The sequence below is a fragment of the Oncorhynchus tshawytscha genome, linkage group LG07, assembly GCF_018296145.1.
Source record: "Oncorhynchus tshawytscha isolate Ot180627B linkage group LG07, Otsh_v2.0, whole genome shotgun sequence".
NCBI lineage: Eukaryota > Metazoa > Chordata > Actinopteri > Salmoniformes > Salmonidae > Oncorhynchus > Oncorhynchus tshawytscha.
In genome coordinates this window covers 560,233-580,811 of record NC_056435.1, presented here as the reverse complement: position 1 = coordinate 580,811, position 20,579 = coordinate 560,233, and the positions used below count along the sequence as shown (strand labels likewise).

Below are 20,579 nucleotides of genomic sequence, written 5' to 3'. Positions count from 1 at the left end.
GCCTCATTATTAGTGTTCTATCATACACTCTCCACTGACATCTGGTGAAAAGGCTAGATGTCTACTGTACATACATGACTGACAGGCTTCATCCGCTTGACATAATAATACATACAGCGTTTCTAATAATCAAAGTAACAGCGTTTGCCCTGAAATGAAAAGATGAAAATAAAAATGTTGGTGAAGAAAACCACCTAGAGGGTAAGAGAGAAATGAAAGGATGTAGCAACACAGATTAAAGTGTAATAGTGACTTTTGGAAGTAAGACTCATTCTGCTGGCGTGGTTTATAAGATACAGCAATGACTCCGTCCATCCATGCTCTGCTCAAAGACCCTGATCCTAATCTCTTTCTCTCTACAGCCACAACGTTCCTCTTTTGTCTCCCTCACTGTGCCCACTGCCTAATCCAAATTCAATATGTTAACATATGCGAGCGCCTTGCTACATAGGAAAATGCAAAGCTGAGTCCAAAGGAGCGCATCCTGGGATTCTGCTGCAGTGTTGTGATGATTGGGCCCCAAAAGAGGGGAGGAATTATAAGTCATATCTCCATAATGACAGTGTACACTATTGTTCATTACATTTCCATATTTTACTACGTGTGTCAACACAGCAACAATATCTGCCACAATATTGTACAGCAGGGGGTAACTTGATGAGAAATGTTGAGGGGTTTAAAAGTGTGTATAATGTGTCTGGGATTGGTGTCATTTGGGGACAGTGATATGTTGAATAGATAAACATTGAAAGGAACATCTCTCAGAATCAAAGGGTGATTTTAAGTCTAAGCCAAATCACAGGTTGATTCTATATACAGCAGTTCTATACATTTAAGAACATTTCCATTGAAGTATTGAACCTGAAACAGAGGAAGTTGAGTAGAGCATTGTATCGGCCCCTACAGACATGGGATTTCTCTCTCTTTAAGGTACAGTAGGTTTTCCCAGCTCTAACTGGCAGACACTTTGCTCTCCACTAAAAACAACCTACAATGAAGCGAACTAATGAGCCATTCAAGAAAAGGCGTCCTTAACCGAAGAGGTTAATAAGTTATTACTATATAATTATTAATACACAATACTGTAACACGTTTTCTCTTTTCACTACCACAGGCTGCACAGCCAGACAGCAGCAATGCAACGTGACAAGGAAGTGTAACGTTTATTGACTTGGAAAGCAATCCAGTGAAATGTTCTCTTTAGGGAGAGCTACAGAGAAAAAGAAAAGGCTTGTTCACAATTGCAAACCTTCTTTTTCTGTTTACTGTTCATTGTATGACTAAAATAGCAAACTTCCGACAGATACAAAAATGTCAGAGATATTCCGATGTTAATGTCTAGTGTTAATAATATGTTTCAGAAGTCAGTCTGTTGATCAGAAAAGCATGGAGCGTGGCAGTATGTTGGCATGTAGCGTACTTGGTAACAGATTTGGACTAAATGAATCCTCCAGATGAATTATGGGAGATAACATGTTTCTGTATGTCCCACATATGGAAGGGAACTAAATCTGCCTCATCACAGGGAGGGCAATGTGAAGATACGTCTCACAGAAACACACATGCCATGTTTGAGAGCCAAGGATTTCTACCTGGGAAACATAATGTCGCTGTCGGTTGAAAACCTTGTAACTCCATTTTATGCAAATGTTCATATTATACTTTTTTTTAAACCAGTAACACCCCTCAATGTCCTCTGGATCAAATTAAGGTCCTATATCTGTAGAGCTGTGAAACGCAATTTAGTGCTATTAAATAAAAGTGATATTTGATCGTTTTTTTAAGTGCGGTGTGAGAATCGGCTATCTGTCTCCCAACATGGCTGGGTTTCAGTACCTATCCTAGGCCTGGTTGTTTACATAGCAGTTGTGGTAAAACAGTCAGGGAGTGGAGTAAGGACAGTCATGACTCTAGGACCAAGAAAATGTATTTTAGTTAACAGGAAAATATTTCCAGAACAAGAGGTTTTAATCAGACAGCGACGATAAGGTATGTGCACTCTCCAGCCAATCAATAACATACATTCTTCATTTGAACAATTCAATTAAAGCGCATTGATGGAATTAAAAACAGTGGGACTGCATCCAGAAGCATCTTGTCAAAACCCTAGAGAAGAACCTCTTTCCTCTTCGGACGATTCCTACAGACCTGGAGATTGGTAAAGGTTGACGGCAGGCAGGGGCAAAGAACATAACAATGGGATTATTTCTTATGATTATAGCAGAGTAAGTGTTGCACCTAATTGGTGTAAACAGTTGTGACTAGCTACAAAGCAACACACTCATCCAAATCAAATCTCCTGGCTTGACTATTTCGGCCTGATTACACAATAACCCCACGGTGAGTGACCGTGTTCCTCCTCAGGCATCGGCTACACAACCTAGCGCAGCACTGAATAGAATAGAGAATCATGGTAGAAGGGGGATTGGAACTGCTCTCTAACTGCCTGCCTGCCTGTGTTAACTCTCTGAGCCATGCTCGCTGGCTGACTGCCTGCCTGTGTTAACTCTCTGAGCCATGCTCGCTGGCTGACTGCCTGCCTGTGTTAACTCTCTGAACCATGCTCGCTGGCTGACTGCCTGCCTGTGTTCACTCTCTGAGCCATGCTCCTGGCTGACTGCCTGCCTGTGTTAACTCTCTGAGCCATGCTCCTGGCTGACTGCCTGCCTGTGTTCACTCTCTGAGCCATGCTCGCTGGCTGACTGCCTGCCTGTGTTAACTCTCTGAACCATGCTCGCTGGCTGACTGCCTGCCTGCCTGTGTTCACTGCCTGCCTGAACCATGCTCCCTGGCTAACTGCCTGCCTGTGTTAACTCTCTGAGCCATGCTCCTGGCTAACTGCCTGCCTGTGTTAACTCTCTGAGCCATGCTCCCTGGCTAACTGCCTGCCTGTGTTAACTCTCTGAGCCATGCTCCTGGCTAACTGCCTGCCTGTGTTAACTCTCTGAGCCATGCTCCTGGCTAACGGCCTGCCTGTGTTAACTCTCTGAGCCATGCTTCGCTGGCTAACGGCCTGCCTGTGTTAACTCTCTGAGCCATGCTCCCTGGCTAACTGCCTGCCTGTGTTAACTCTCTGAGCCATGCTTCGCTGGCTAACGGCCTGCCTGTGTTAACTCTCTGAGCCATGCTCCCTGGCTAACGGCCTGCCTGTGTTAACTCTCTGAGCCATGCTCCCTGGCTAACTGCCTGCCTGTGTTAACTCTCTGAGCCATGCTCCCTGGCTAACTGCCTGCCTGTGTTAACTCTCTGAGCCATGCTCCCTGGCTAACGGCCTGCCTGTGTTAACTCTCTGAGCCATGCTTCGCTGGCTAACGGCCTGCCTGTGTTAACTCTCTGAGCCATGCTCCCTGGCTAACGGCCTGCCTGTGTTAACTCTCTGAGCCATGCTCCCTGGCTAACTGCCTGCCTGTGTTAACTCTCTGAGCCATGCTCCCTGGCTAACTGCCTGCCTGTGTTAACTCTCTGAGCCATGCTCCCTGGCTAACGGCCTGCCTGTGTTAACTCTCTGAGCCATGCTCCCTGGCTAACGGCCTGCCTGTGTTAACTCTCTGAGCCATGCTCCCTGGCTAACGGCCTGCCTGTGTTAACTCTCTGAGCCATGCTCCCTGGCTGCACTGCAAAGGGGCGGTTAGCCAGAGCAATGCAAGTGTTACCGCTGCATAACGGCAGGGCAAATTCTCTCAGCTGAATTGAGGTTAAGAAGAAGAGAGGTCACACTGACTGTGCTAGTGGTGTATGTGGGTGTGTGTGTGTGGCAGGCAGAACCAGGGCAAACACAGCATTGGGAGTTTTTTTATAGACCTCAAAGCCTTTATTAAAGGGACAGCTCAATCAAAACACAGAAACAACTTGATTTTCATGAGCTTCCACAATCTTTCCAAAGTTGTGGGGAAACCATTCATCAGGTTTTACAGTGTTTGGAGAAAGGAGTGGCTCTGAAACAATATGTTGGATAGACAATGGTTCCTCTCCCAGTTGAGCCAAGCAGTGTTTCTGAGCTTAAAATGCAGGTTGTTATGGTCTTCTAAGTCAAGACACCTGCTCTGACCTTCCCACTCACCTGGGTACAAACAATCTTTACAGGAATGAAACCCTCTCTTCTATCAATATGACCTAGGAAGCCAGAAACTTTACAACATTATGGAACTCATAAGTGATAATGTTGTCCTTCGACGGGTGTTTTTATTCGACAAGGGGAGGAGGTACATTATCTCTCCTTTTCTGTCTCTCTACCCCTCTCTTGTTTCCTCCACCACCACCTCTCAGCTGTGAATAACTGTCCATCTTCATATCTTTCCTCCCTCGCTCCAGACTCCATAGCTGCGTTAAAGAACAGGAGTTGAGAAGCCTAAGAGTTATGGGTCTGCCAATGACACTTAATACCTTATTGTTCCCCGGAGAAAACAAACAAACAACTTAAGCATGTTAAGTGAGGGAGGGCCTCTAACAGTGTGGACCCAGGTCCAACTCTCTTCTGGCTGGGGATTAGAGAATTCATTAGTAATCTGCAGGGGAGGACTTTAAAGCAGCTTGATTTATGTGCATAGGTTGCAGAAACTCCTCTCCCCCACTCTTTTACCTACAACTGCTATGTAAACAACCAGGAATAGGATAGGTACAGAAAACCAGCCATTTTGGAAGGAAGATAACCAATTTCCACAATGCACTTCAACAACTATCAGATAAGATAGCAGTTATATTTAATAGCACTAAATTGCTCTAGGTTGACTAGATATAACAGAACACCTGACCTCAATACACAGGAACATAACAGACCAACTGACCTCAATACACAGGAACATAACAGACCAACTGACCTCAATACACAGGAACATAACAGAACAACTGACCTCAATACACAGGAACATAACAGAACAACTGACCTCAATACACAGGAACATAACAGACCAACTGACCTCAATACACAGGAACATAACAGAACAACTGACCTCAATACACAGGAACATAACAGAACAACTGACCTCAATACACAGGAACATAACAGAACAACTGACCTCAATACACAGGAATAGTGTCCAACGTCTTGGAGCTCGGTGGGTCTAAACCAGATAGCGTCCTCCTCCTTGTTCATTCTGATGCCGTCGAAAGAGATAGGCTCCTCAAAGTCTCCGTGTCCTGTACTTTTATACCACATAAGGCTTAGTCCCACACTCTGGGAGTGGGTGTAGTTCGCTCTGATGTATCCATAGAATAAAGCACATTTAATCCGCACCGGTTCCCCCAAAAGCACTTTGTATTTCAAGTAGTCCACTGACCAATCCGTGCAGTCGTCCACTGAGGAGAAAGGAGAGAGGGAAAGGTAGATTAATAGTACTGTCATAAGAGCATCATAAAAGTGTTATAATGACACGATATAAGCACATTTGTTTCCTTACACCAGGAAAACAAGCTGAAATATGCTGATCATTTAAATGGTATTTGGTGCTGGGAAGTGGGATCAGAGTCAAATAAATGACTGGCCTTAGTTAAGTCTCTATGTGCATTGCCAGTAATGATTTGACCATCATGAATCAGGAAGTAATAATTGTAACAATTGTTTACAGTAGCATTTTCATCTCAAAGTGGCAACACTTCCAACCTATCACCCCTCTCTAAGATATTTCCACCACACAGGAACAGTAGAAAAGACGTAGACAGAATGGAACACATAAAAGAAGAGGATAGAGTAGTAGCTGTGGTTGCCGGGGCCTACAGCTGTCTGCTCACCCAGCCGTGCCAGAGCACTAGCACCAGCTGTGACCTAGTCAGAGCCGGGGCAGCGAGAGCCAATGGGAGGGCAGAGTGAGGAGTAAACACACGACCACGCACACCCGGAACGAGGACGAGGAGCCAGGAGCACACGGCGGTTGACAGACAGGGGTGTAAAGTCCAAAAACATGGATGGCATTACCACCAGACCGTGGAGGCACTGTCCTCTGAGAAACTCACTACTAAAAAGTAGCACCTCTGTATTTAAACGGTATGAAGCATTTTCAGCCATATTACCCTTATTGTATAACAATATTAGACTTCCCAAAGCATAATTCATCCTCTCTCCAGACATGCACACATACTACATCCAGATGTATTAGTCTGTATTATAGACTCTTTAACATCAATCTAACATAATGATTACATACAGGCCCAGTTGGTAGAGCCATCCACTTCCATCCTAATGGACAACTCAGGACACTCATTCACATTAAACTGCAATAGAAAACAAGAGAATATCTCAGCGTACACACTGAAGTGCCTTCAGTGTCCTCTTTCAATAGCACAAATGTCAATGTTCAGGGAATAAATGAAAAATCCCTTCCTGATATTGGCCAGCTACAGGTAGAGGCTGGGGGTCACTGAAGGTTTATCACCATTATGATATCTCATATAGTAGCCGCCGACCACCAGCCAATCATATCATATCATATCCCCATTAGGTACCTCATCAATTGGAAAATACCTGAATTGATTCGGTTGGTTTGCATATTTATTTTGGATCGGTGGGGTGTCTGTCTGTCACTCAGACAGTTGCCTTGCCTACTAAGGGGATGGAACAAGAGTTCCAGGGGCCCCCAGCCATACACACACAAACACACACACACACACACACATGCATGCACACACACAGTGAAAAGGCTGTAGAAATCAGAGTTTTCATGCAGGCTTCCGGGCTGTGGATGCTAGCTTCTGTCCTCCTCTGGGTACATTGACTTCAACACAAAACCTAGGAGGCTTGTGGTTCTCACCCCCTTCCATAGACTTACACAGTAATTATGACAACTTCCGGAGGACATCCTGCAACCGATCAGAACTCTCGCAGCATAAACTGACATGATGTCCACCCAATCAAATGATCAGAGAATGAATCTAGTACTGAAAGTATAAGCTACAACTAGCTAGCACTGCAGCGCATTTAAAGTGTGGTGAGTAGTTCACTCAAAGAAAGAAAAAGACAATAGTTTAACCGTTTTTAATAAATTAATTCCTTCCAAAATTAAGAACAAGCGAGAGAGAGAGAGAGAGCGAGTGAGCGCAAGCTACATTTCATAGTAAATACTTGTTTCACTTTCAATTACTTAGCTAGCATCGAATGCAGCTAGATAGTTTAGCCTACTCAAACACCTGGCTCAAACAGAGAGGGATGCTATGTTGGCGAGCTGACTATGTCTATCCAACACTGGAAGTCTTACAAGTCAATGTAAGCTTTTAGTTTTATTAATTTATTGCTGACGGGGCCCACCGGTGTAACTGCTAAACTGCTTGTTGCTGACTGTACACTGTACTGCATGACTGTATCGAGTTTACTAACATGTTAGTTCTAGTAGCTAAACTCAGCAAAAAAAGAAACGTCCTCTCACTGTCAACTGCATTTATTTTTTAGCAAACTTAACATGTGTAAATATTTGTATGAACATAACAAGACTCAACAACTGAGACATAAACTGAACTAGTTCCAAAGATATGTGATCAACAGAAATTGATGTGTCCCTGAACAATGGGGGGGGGTCAAAATCAGGGCGAAAAGTAACAGTCAGTATCTGGTGTGGCCACCAGCTACATTAAGTACTGCAGTGCATCTCCTCCTCATGTACTGCACCAGATTTGCCAGTTATTGCTGTGAGATATTACCCCACTCCACCAAGGCACCTGCAAGTTCACAGACTTTTCTGGGGGGAATGGCCAAGCCCTCACCCTCCGTTCCAACAGGTCCCAGACATGCTCAATGGGAATGAGATCCGGGCTCTTCGCTGGCCATGGCAAAACACTGACATTTCTGTCTTGCATGAAATCACGCACAGAACGAGCAGTATTGCAGGTGTGATGTTTAGATATACCGATCCTGTGCAGGTGTTGTTACACGTGGTCTGCCACTGAGAGGACGATCAGCTGTCTGTCCTGTCTCCCTGTAGCGCCTCACAGTACAGACATTGCAATTTATTGCAATGGCCACATCTGCAGTCCTCATGCCTCCTTGCAGCATGCTTAAGGCACATTCACGCAGATGAGCAGGGACCCTGGGCATCTTTCGTTTGGTGTTTTTTAGTCAGTAGAAAGGCCTCTTTAGTATCCTAAGTTTTCATAACTGTGACCTTAATTGCCTACCGTCTGTAAGCTGTTAGTGCCTTAATGACTGTTCCACAGGTGCATGTTCATTAATTGTTCATGGTTCATTGAACAAGCATGGGAAATAGTGTTTAAACCCTTTACAAAGAGGATCTGTGAAGTTATTTGCGATCTTTACAAATTATCTTTGAAAGACAGGTTCCTGAAAAAGGGACATTTCTTTTTTTTGCTGAGTTTATGTTGACTATGACGTGACAACGATATAGGCTGTGTGTAGCGGTTAGAGGTTATGATATGAAGGTTTGGCTTGGAAAAGTTGTTTCGCCTGGTCACAGACAGCTGATGTGGTGTGCACTGAAGTCCACAAGTGAAGGGAAAAGGGGAGAGGAGGAGAGTGCGTAGATAGTTGCGAGAATAAATGATAAACGCAACGAACTGTTTGTATGTATCTGCTATGAAATTGAACTGTGTTCGCGTGTGATCAGGGGTGTACTCATTGCGTCTCTTCTGTTGTTAAATGTTTCTAAATGGAAGCAAACGGAACGAAACGGGGATAAACATACTTGCATTTGTCCAATAGAAACTCTTGTTTGCAACTGGACTAATGATTACACCCTATATCAGCTAGATGCAGGCAAGAGTGTGCAACTCGGTATTGAATGTGTCACTGTCTGTCACCTTGATTACTAAAAATGATCTCAACCTGTGCACCTACTGTACGTGGTAAACTTTCATTCATAGGCTAGGTTGTAGCAACCTCATGATGGGTACAGTGAACATTAGAGCATCATGTAGTAGCCTAGTGGTTAAGAGTGTTGGGCCAGTAACTGAAAGGTCGCTGGATCCTATCCCGAGCCGACTAGGTGAAAAATCTATCGATGTGCCCTTGAGCAAGGCACTTAACCCAAATTGCTCCTGTAAGTCACTCTGGATAATGTCTAAACAGTTAAATGTAGCTTAAACCAATCGATGTTACATTGAGCTAGGAGAATGGAATATGAATGACAGTCGTCCAATATGCTGTAATAGAAATAAGGCCATGCTCATGAAAAAATGATAATCCTCCCTCATCTTAAACACTTCTGATCTCATCTCAGTTATCCCTCGTCTTAAATACCACTGATCTCATCTCAGTTATCCCTCGTCTTACAGTTTTTTTGGATTGCTTACACACTAAAATTAAAAGTAGTACACTATTAGCAAAACCTTACACTCAAGAAGCAAAACATCAGGCCATATTTGCACAACTATAAGCACATTGTCAACCTTACACTTGTTGCAAAACTCTACACACAGTGATTTGCAAAACACTAAACACACTTAACATACATTACACACAAAAATCTATCATGAAGTCACATCCTTGCAATACCAAAGCACTGACTGTCAGATTACCACACCGTCCAACCAATTGGTTCAACACAGTCATCAGATGTGCAAACACTCGTTTGCTTAATTGTAGACACACCAATCAGGTGTATTAGCACTATAAAAAGCAGCAGGTGAGTTCATCGGCCTTCAAGCACAATGGAAAGAGTCAGAGAAATAGGAGGAGGAGGACGAGGAGAACGGGGAGAACGGGGAGGACGAGGAGAACGAGGAGGACGAGAAGGATGAGGAGGACGAGGAAGAGGAAGAGGAAGACGAAGGTGCTCAAAGAGGACCGAATCTCACAAATGAGATCCGCGCAACACTGGTTGACCACGTTGTCAACCACGGCCTGACGCTGAGGGAGGCTGGACTGCGAGTAGAGCCAAATCTAAGCCGATATACAGTGGCAAGTGTGATGAGAACATTTAGACTGGAAAATAGGTATTGTAAAAATATCATCATATCAAAAACATCTGCACGGTTTCAGTAACTGCTTACAGTACTGTATTCTATGCACTATCAGCACTTCTGTTACCTTTTCCTGTGAAATTACTGTACTATTGTATACTTTTTTTTCTACATAGGATTGAGGGTCAGGAACAACAAGGGGGAAGGCCTCCTATGTTCACAGAACAGCAAGAGAGGGAGATAGTAAACATGGTTTTAACCAACAATGCTATAACACTCAAGCAGCTCCAAGCTAACATTGTCAATAACCACGCCCTTTTCAACGATATCCATCAGGTCTCAACAGCAACACTGGCACGCATCCTAAAGAAAACATATTCAAATGAAGCAAATTTATCGAGTGCCTTTCGAGCGCAATTCCGAAAGGGTGAAACGTGGAATGAAGATGCTTCTTGTAAAGAAATGTCATTTATTTAGTATTACTTATTCAGAGTTGTATACTCAGGAGTCAGATTTAGGGGGTTATTATTTTATGGAAAGAGAACATATTATCTAGTGCAAATATTGAGTTTTGTTACATTCATTTTTCTGAAATGCATGATACACAGGGAAACGATTGCGGCATGATTATGCAGAGGTATGTATTCACTTTAGCAGTGTGATCTTGCATACTGTCTCATAATCTTTACTGTACTGTAATATGTATACTAGATCTACACTGAACTACACAATTTTGCCTGACACTGTTTTTCAGAGAGTTTTACGAATGGATGGAGAGGAGATCCAGCATCAGTTCATTTACGTAGATGAGGCTGGGTTCAACCTGACGAGAACACGAAGGAGGGGAAGAAACATCATTGGCCACAGGGCTATAGTCAATGTCCCAGGGCAACGTGGGGGTAATATAACACGCTGTGCAGCCATTACACAGAATGGGGTTCTCCACCACCATGCCCATACGGGCCCTTACAACACAGCACTCATACTTACATTCTTGGACCAATTGCACAACATAACAGCAGCAAATCAAATGGATCATATGCAATACATTGTTGTCTGGGACAATGTGTCTTTCCACCTCTCTGCTCTGGTTCAGATCTGGTTTCAGCAACATCCACATTTCACCGTCCTATATCTTCCACCATACTCTCCATTCCTCAACCCTATAGAAGAGTTTTTCTCGGCATGGCGGTGGAAGGTATATGATCTCCGTCTCCAGGCTGAGGTACCCCTCATCCAAGCCATGGAGGAGGCCTGTGACCAGGTGGAGGTAGCAGCAATGCAAGGATGGATTCGTCATTCAAGACGTTTCTTTCCAAGGTGTCTTGCTAATGACAACATTACCTGCGATGTTGATGAAATTCTCTGGCCAGATCCAGCTAGGCGAAGAGACAATGTCTAGTTATTTTTATTTTTTTATTTTGATCTTACAATACGTAAAGTGACGTTTGGTTACAGTATTATGAATCTCCATGTCAACATTTTGGGCGTGTTGAGAAATAAATGAGTTTCTTCAGTCTGCAACATTGGTCTTGTGTAGTGTTTGGTGAATTGACATTATATTTGTACTTTGTTGATAGTAGCCTACTCTAATCATAGGGAAGTAGAAGTGCTAAAAGTGTTTTAGGTTTATCACAGCAGAGTGTAACTCGTGCAAACAGAGTATAGTAATGTGAAACGTCTGTGTTTCATATGGTAACAAAGTGTGGTTTTTAAAAAGAAGTGTATAGTTTTTACAAGTGTTTAATTTTGCAAAGGATCTGTAGTGTTTTGCTAATTGGGTGTGTGGTTGTGCTAATTGTGTGGAGTGTTTTGAAAACACGGGCCCTGTTTTGAAAATCGTGCTTAAGCAATCAAAAAAAACTGTAAATACCACTGATCTCATCTCAGTTATCCCTCGTCTTAAATACCACTGATCCCATCTCAATTATCCCTCGTCTTAAATACCACTGATATCATTTCAGTTATCCCTCATCTTAAATACCACTGATCCCATCTCAGTTATCCCTCGTCTTAAATACCACTGATCTCAGTTATCCCTCGTCTTAAATACCACTGATCTCATCTCAGTTATCCCTCGCCTTAAATACCACTGATCTCATCTCAGTTATCCCTCGCCTTAAATACCACTGATCTCATCTCAGTTATCCTTCCATCTTGTGCAATCCATTCCTCCCTCATCTTAAATGCCACTGATCTCAGCTTGTGCAATCTATTCCTCCATCATTCCCTCGCTCTCGTTTCAACTGTCTATATCTTCCCCCCATTAAAACAGCTGGCTAGCACAGCTGCTGAGCACTCAACAGGCTTGGCTAATTGTGTCTTCATTAATGTTTTATTTACAAGAAACAACTCCGCAGCTAATTAACGGGGGGGGAGTGGGGGTTGTCCTATAATTCATCCATTCCAGAGAGAGACAGTGAGAGAGTGAGAGTGAAAGTGAGCGAGAGAGAGATTAAAAATAACTCACATGTCATGAAAGCAGACACTGGATAAGCATCAATATGGCTTTTGAAACGAACATAGATTTCACAGTGGAGTTCAACTGAAATCTACATCTCTATGTGTTAGTCTGTAGAGATGCTCTTCAAGTAGAGACCCAACCCCAAGCCACTTCAGGTTGGTTTAGAAGAGCAGGTAGCTAGATGATAGTGATGTAACAGTAGCAGACATTAACAGGAAGGCTGCAGTCTACAGGTCGGTCTGGGTATTGGGGGGCCTTTCACAGCATGACTTACAAAAGTGTTACTTTCCTCCCCCTGTTGCCATGGGAACCCAGGAACTAACCTTGCTAATCAACGACTGACTAATTAAGCGTCGTTTGAGCACTGTGGCAATCTGTAACTAAAACAAGAATTCACAAAGACGGTTTCGCATAATTAAAAGCTAATTGCGAGAAGTCTCCTTTAGAGAACAATCTCTACCAGTCTTTAATGCACTCACAGAGTCAGTCACACACAACTCATATTGCATTTGGATCTTTTCTTCCAATTAGAGTTTTAAATTATGAATAAACAGTCATTATGGAATGTGAGAATTTATGAATGGTCACATAGGACTGAGCTATACTCCGTTTTAATTCCTGGCTATGTGTACACTAATGGCTCTGTGTCCTGGCTATGTGTACACTAATGGCTATGTGTCCTGGCTATGTGTACACTAATGGCTATGTGTCCTGGCTATGTGTACACTAATGGCTATGTGTCCTGGCTATGTGTACACTAATGGCTATGTGTCCTGGCTATGTGTACACTAATGGCTATGTGTCCTGGCTATGTGTACACTAATGGCTATGTGTCCTGGCTATGTGTACACTAATGGCTATGTGTCCTGGCTATGTGTCCTGGCTATGTGTACCACTAATAGGCTATGTGTCCTGGCTATGTGTACACTAATGGCTATGTGTCCTGGCTATGTGTACACTAATGGCTATGTGTCCTGGCTATGTGTACACTAATGGCTATGTGTCCACTAATGGCTATGTGTGTCCTGGCTATGTGTACACTAATGGCTATGTGTACACTAATGGCTATGTGTCCTGGCTATGTGTACACTAATGGCTATGTGTACACTAATGGCTATGTGTCCTGGCTATGTGTACACACTAGAACACTGGAACACTGGACATAATGGCTATGTGTCCTGGCTATGTGTCCTGGCTATGTGTACACTAATAGCTATGTGTCCTGGCTATGTGTACACTAATGGCTATGTGTACACTAATGCCTTTTCTCCATCACTGCCTCTTTCTCCCATCAGCCCAGATTAAACACAGACCATTATGGCTACATTCACTCATTTTTACAGCTCGGAGTGTCTTCGCTCGTCTCTCCCTTCACGTAGATAAAAGTCCCCAAGAATGATGTCCTCTGTCAACTAGGCTCTTGCAGTGTGAATGGATTCTCAGGTGCAGAATGGAAGCTGTCTCTAGTCCTACTGTTTCCTCGTCTGAAAGGTGTTTGGGTGAAAAAGGAGAAGCACGTTGGTTGTCAACTTCTTGATTCATCAAAATAACACGGCACATTTACATGCACTGTATAAAGCATTATGTGGCAAAGGTCAAATAAAAACAGCTTTGTATTTTAGAGGAAAGTTATCAACTCCAAATGATCCGGTTTGGCTTCGTCTGAAAAGTTTGTAGTTTGTATTAATTTGGACAGAAGGTAGTAAAGTTCTCAATCGGTTCAAAAAAATACAAAATGAGTAATAGTAAAAACATCCAATAGATTTTTCAGTTGAGTACCGCCATGTTGAAAATGTCAACAGTTTAATTGAGTATTTACAGCAGAGAGGAGAGAGATTGGAGATACATTTTCCCTCTTCAAAGTGTATCCATTCAATCAAACTATTTTCATGGAAATATTCAACATAGACAGTAGTAGCTGAGTGAGGAGAAGGCTCTGTGTAACGCTTCTCGTTGGTGGAAGGAGAGGAGGACCAAAATGCAGCGTGGTAAATGTTCGTCATGTTTTAGTTGAACGAACTGAACACTACACAAAATAATAACGAAGCGAAAACAAAACAGTTCTGCCAGGTGAACAGACACTAAACAGAAATTAAACACCCACAATCAAAATGGGGAAAACAGGCTACCTAAGTATGATTCTCAATCAGAGACAACGAACGACACCTGCCTCTGATTGAGAACCATACTAGGCCAAACACATAGAAATATAACAACCTAGAAAAAAGAACATAGACTACCCACCCCAACTCAAGCCCTGACCAACCTAACACAAAGACATAAAAAAGGAACTAAGGTCAGAACGTGACACTCTGTCTCTGTTTCTCTCTGTCTCTCTCTCTGTCTCTCTCGCTGTCTCTCTCTCTCTCTCTCTCTCTGTCTCTCTGTCTCTGTCTCTCTCTCTCTCTCTCTCTCTCTGTCTCTCTCTCTGTCTCTCTGTCTCTGTTTCTCTCTGTCTCTCTCTCTCTCTCTCTCTGTCACGACTACCTCGAATCAGCCGTTTCAGACATGGTGGGAGGAGAGCAGGGTTATTGTTCTTTTCAGTTAGTGAAGAGAAATTATGGATAATCTGTTGGCAGAAAAAAAACACACTGCTCAGCTTGATTGAACTCAATTAACATGTCCCTGCTTCCAACAGCTTCTACAGAGCCTGGAACACGAACGGTGAGGGAGCAGGCCCGTTAACTACTAAACTACACTGACTGATTGGCTGGCTGGCTTGCTGGCTGAATGGCTGACTGACTGACTGGCTGGCTGGCTGAATGGCTGACTTACTGACTGACTGGCTGGCTGAATGGCGGACTGACTGACTGACTGGCTGGCTGGCTGAATGAATGAATGACTGACTGATGACTGGATGGCTGATTGGCTGACTGACTGACTGACTGACTAGCTGGCTGATTGGCTGAATGACTGACTGATGACTGGATGGCTGAATGGCTGAATGGCTGACTGACTGGCTGGCTGGCTGAATGGCTGACTTACTGACTGGCTGGCTGAATGGCTGACTGACTGACTGACTGACTGACTGACTGGCTGGCTGGCTGAATGAATGACTGACTGATGACTGGATGGCTGATTGGCTGACTGACTGACTGACTAGCTGGCTGATTGGCTAAATGACTGACTGATGACTGGATGGCTGAATGGCTGACTGACTGACTGGCTGGCTGGCTGAATGGCTGACTTACTGACTGACTGACTGGCTGGCTGAATGGCTGACTGACTGACTGACTGGCTGGCTGGCTGAATGAATGACTGACTGATGACTGGATGGCTGATTGGCTGAATGACTGACTGAGTGACTGGCTGGCTGATTGGCTGAATGAATGCCTGACTGACTGACTGACTAGCTGGCTGATTGGCTGAATGACTGACTGATGACTGGATGGCTGAATGGCTGGCTGAATGGCTGATTGGCTGACTGGCTGACTAAATGATTCTCAATGTCTAAAAGTGCTAAAAGTGTAGATGGAGAACTGTATCTCTAACTGGTCCTGAGGGGCTACTAGGTGTGAAGGGTTTTGTTCCATCCCAGCACCGACACTCCCAGACCTGCCATACATGACCACAGCCACCTTATCATCCAATGCGTCCAATTGGCTCCTCTCCTCTCCTCTCCTCTCCTCTCCTCTCCTCTCCTCTCCTCTGCAAACGTCAGTTCCCCAGTTCCATAAGGCACTGCATCTCAGCGCTTGAGGCGTCACTACATACACCCTGGTTCGAATCCAGGCTGTATCACAATCGGCCTTGATTGGGAGTCCCATAAGGCGGCCCACATTTGGCCCAGCATCGTCTGTGTTTGGCCGGTGTAGGCCATCATTATAAATAAGAATCTGTTCTTAACTGACTTGCCTAGTTAAATAGTACAACAACAAATAAAATGTACTGGAAGCAGAATATACTCTGAGTCATTGTACCAGGTGAAATACAAAGTAGCAGGGCCAGGTGAAACATGGTGCTAACAGTAAACATGGATATTATAGACACGTACACACGTAGACACGTAGACAAGTAGACAAGTAGACACGTAGACACGTAGACACGTAGACACGTAGACAAGTAGACACGTAGACACGTAGACACGTAGACAAGTAGACACGTAGACACGTAGACACGTAGACAAGTAGACACGTAGACACGTAGACAAGTAGACACGTAGACACGTAGACACGTAGACACGTAGACACGTAGACACGTAGACAAGTAGACACGTAGACAAGTAGACACGTAGACACGTAGACACGTAGACACGTAAACACGTAGACAAGTAGACACGTAAACACGTAGACAAGTAGACATGTAGACACGTAGACACGTAGACACGTAAACACGTAAACACGTAGACAAGTAGACACGTAGACACGTAACACGTAGACACGTAGACAAGACACGTAGACAGACATGTAGACAAGTAGACACGTAGACACGTAGACACGTAAACACGTAGACACAGACACGTAGTAGACACGTAAACACGTAGACACGTAGACACGTACACGTAGACACGTAAACACGTAGACACGTAGACACGTAGACACGTAGACACGTAAACACGTAGTACACGTAGACACGTAAACACGTAGACAAGTAGACACGTAAACACGTAGACACGTAGACACGTAGACATGTAGACACGTAGACATGTAGACACGTAGACAAGTAGACACGTAAACACGTAGACACGTAGACACGTAGACATGTAGACACGTAGACAAATAAAAGACAAGTAGACACGTAGACATGTAGACACGTAGACACGTAGACAAATAAAAGACACGTAGACACGTAGACAGGTAGACACGTAGACACGTAGACACGTAGACATGTAGAAACGTAGACATGTAGACAAATAAAAGAATAAAAGACAGGTAGACATGTAGACAAATAAAAGACACGTAGACACGTAGACACGTAGACACATGTAGACACGTAAAAGACACGTAGACATGTAGACACGTAAACAAGTAGACAAGACAGACACGTAAACACGTAGACAAGTAGACACGTAAACACGTAGAGACACGTAGACGTAGACATGTAGACAGGTAGACATGTAGACACGTAGACATGTAGACACGTAGAGACAAATAAAAGACACGTAGACACGTAGACACGTAGACACGTAGACATAGACATGACAAATAAAAGACAAATAAAAGACATGTAGACACGTAGACATGTAGACACGTAGACACGTAGACAAATAAAAGACAAGTAGACACGTAGACACGTAGACAGGTAGACACGTAGACAAATAAAAGACACGTAGACACGTAGACACGTAGACAAATAAAAGACACGTAGACACGTAGACAGGACAGGTAGACATGTAGACATGTAGACACGTAGACACGTAGACACGTAGACACGTAGACATGTAGACACGTAGACATGTAGAAATGTAGACAAATAAAAGACACGTAGACATGTAGACACGTAGACATGTAGACACGTAGACAAATAAAAGACACGTAGACACGTAGACACGTAGACACGTAGACAGGTAGACATGTAGACACGTAGACAGGTAGACATGTAGACACGTAGACATGTAGACACGTAGACAAATAAAAGACACGTAGACACGTAGACACGTAGACACGTAGACATGTAGACAGGTAGACATGTAGACAAATAAAAGACACGTAGACAGGTAGACAGGTAGACATGTAGACACATAGACACGTAGACACGTAGACAGGTAGACACGTAGAAATGTAGACAAGTAGACAAGTAGACACGTAGACATGTAGACACAGTTGACCCTTTAAATGGGCTTCTTGCCTCAGCCTCACTATAAACACTTAATGTTATGTCATTTTCCTCACAGCCAGACATGTTTTATGGTCACCACAGGCTGCCCATGTGTTCTACTGCTCGTTAAAACAAGCTAACAGGTCTGTGGGAGGTACAGTCATCGTCTGTAACATGGGTCGGACCTTCACTTAAGGATGTCCTCTACCGCTGCAGTGTGTGGAAGCCATAGAAATAGGATAACTAGAGTGGGCATCCCCATTCAAGTCAATGTAATTGTATGTCTACAGTGGAAGCTTGTAGGGTCACCATGTTTAGACCGATACACTGGGCACAGCACAACAATAACTTCTATTACAATTTCTGAATCACTATAGTAGTGGATACATTTTACAGCTGTTCACAGGAAAGCTAGACGGGAAGGGAGGCCCAGACAGACACAGCCTACACTATTGGAACAGAAGCAACAGCCAGTCTCTGAGGTTGTTCATTCATATGCAGCCATTCCCCAACGATAAAAGCGTGACATTTAGAGAGTGAGATGCTAAACAATAATGACACAGGCAATAACATATTCATCCCTTTCTAACTAGAATAAGTCACTTACTGCATACTTACATTTACATCATGTGTTCTCTCAGTGTTGCTCTACTTCATACAGACGCACACGCGCACACACATGCATACACACACTCCCCCCCCACACACACACACACACACACACACACACACACACACACACACACACACACACACGTAATCCTTTTCCCATGGAGTGATGTGATCATGGTTGGCCACGGCCCAGGAAGAGGGACTCTACTTCCCAGTCAGTTTGCTAGGTGGAGGAGAGGTCCTCACTAATCCTGACCACTAATCCACCTTGTGAGAATGCTGCTGCAAGCAGAGTGCCTCTCAATGAATAGGGAAAGGAGTGTGATGTGTGGAGAAGGTAACCTTTCTACCAGGCCTGCAGGAGATGACCTGGCTGATCGAAGCTCCTCCAAAAGCAATGAATGCGTCCCAAATGGCAATAGTGCTAAAGGGAGTGCACTAGATAGGGAATAGGGTGCCATCATGAACATGTTCCAGAGTCATGAACCAAACCAATCATCCGTGGCCATCTGCACTACACACATCTGGCGCTTTCAGGTGCCACTAGGAATACCCATGGGCCGTGCGGGGGACGTGTAAACTGGTTTCATTCTCAGCCAATCAGAGGCCACGTGGCACCCCGGTGGCCTTTTTCAGTCCGGTGATTGGCACAGGGTTATCACCTGATTATGCTGCTGTGACAGTACTGGAAATAAGGCTGACTTGCCAGAAAAGGCTTAAAGAAAAACTGTCTTGCCAACTAGAGGCATAGGATATCCTCTGTCTTTCAGATAATAGGTGCAGGTTTCCTGCAGGCCACCACACGAGCACATTTTTATTTTAGGCCACCATTGTTAGCCAGATAGTGATCATTCGGAGCCAAAAAAAAACAAGTTTAACAGGACCACTAGCCAAAAGATGGACCAGCCCATCTGGCATTTTCCCAAGATGCCAGAGGGCCAGTCTGCCCTTGCTTTCTGGCACAGCAGGTAAGCTAAATCAAGCAGACCTGTATTGGACCCCCCCCCCTAAAATAATACTATTTATTTCAAACCATATATTTTTCAAATCCACTTGAACTCGGCCTCAATTAGCCATGGACATTTGGGCTTTTATATGCCTACCAAGACACTAATAGACTATCACATTAAGAGATGGACCCTTTAAAGGGCCCTGTTATTAACATTTGAAATAGAACCATGATTTGTTTATTTACCCAGATGACACCAGCTGCCGGGTTCGTTTGGTAGTCATAGTGACATTTACATCCCGTCCCGCCAAATAAATAAGGCATCTAGCTATCCCACTATGTCCCCCTTGCACTTTACACTCATGACACTCCATCTTCATTCTCTGCCTGTCTCTCTCTCTGTCTCCCTCTCCTTCCTCTTATTTATATGCAAATGCCTCCCGAAAAAGAAAGATGGTTATTTTTTCCATCAAAATAAACATTGCCGTTCGCAATCCTATTGGCTTACGTCTCATAACAGATTCCCCCGCCTCCTGTGATTGGGCATGCTCTCCTGAGAGTGGCGGCTGCTCTCTCTCTCTCTGCCTCCTTCTTCCACCCTCCCACTTCTATCTCTCGCTCTCTCTTTTTCTCTTTTTCTCTGCGTCTCTCTCTCTCTCTCTCTCTCTCTCTCTCTCTCTCCTCCGAGCATCCTGGCTGTTAATTGCTGGCTGAGAGGATAGAGAGGGGGCTGATGGGATACGGGCCAGGTCTCGCTCCACTGAGGTGTGCGCTCCTTCGCTTCGGGAACCGGGAGTCGCAGAGGGGGGTAGGTCGCTCAGGTAATAGAAGTGGGGGGTTACTTTAAGAGCCACTTGACAGTCAGAAGGGTCTTGTCATGGAGTCTTTGCCAGCAGCATAGAGCTATAGACCTATGTAAAGACAGAAAGCCCATCCTGGCAGTAGAACGGTGGTGAC

General features: G+C 44.1%; 1 protein-coding gene across 2 annotated transcripts in view; it reads right to left on the bottom strand.

The window, feature by feature from the left end:
* LOC112267659 (interleukin-1 receptor accessory protein-like 1) overlaps positions 1-20,579 on the bottom strand; it is an 810,683-nt gene that overhangs the window by 636,910 nt on the left and 153,194 nt on the right. For both annotated transcript variants that reach the window (XM_042323751.1, XM_042323754.1), the window contains exon 3: positions 5,016-5,295. In XM_042323751.1, coding sequence (XP_042179685.1) covers positions 5,016-5,295 — 280 coding nt within the window. The remainder of the gene's footprint in view (positions 1-5,015; positions 5,296-20,579) is intronic.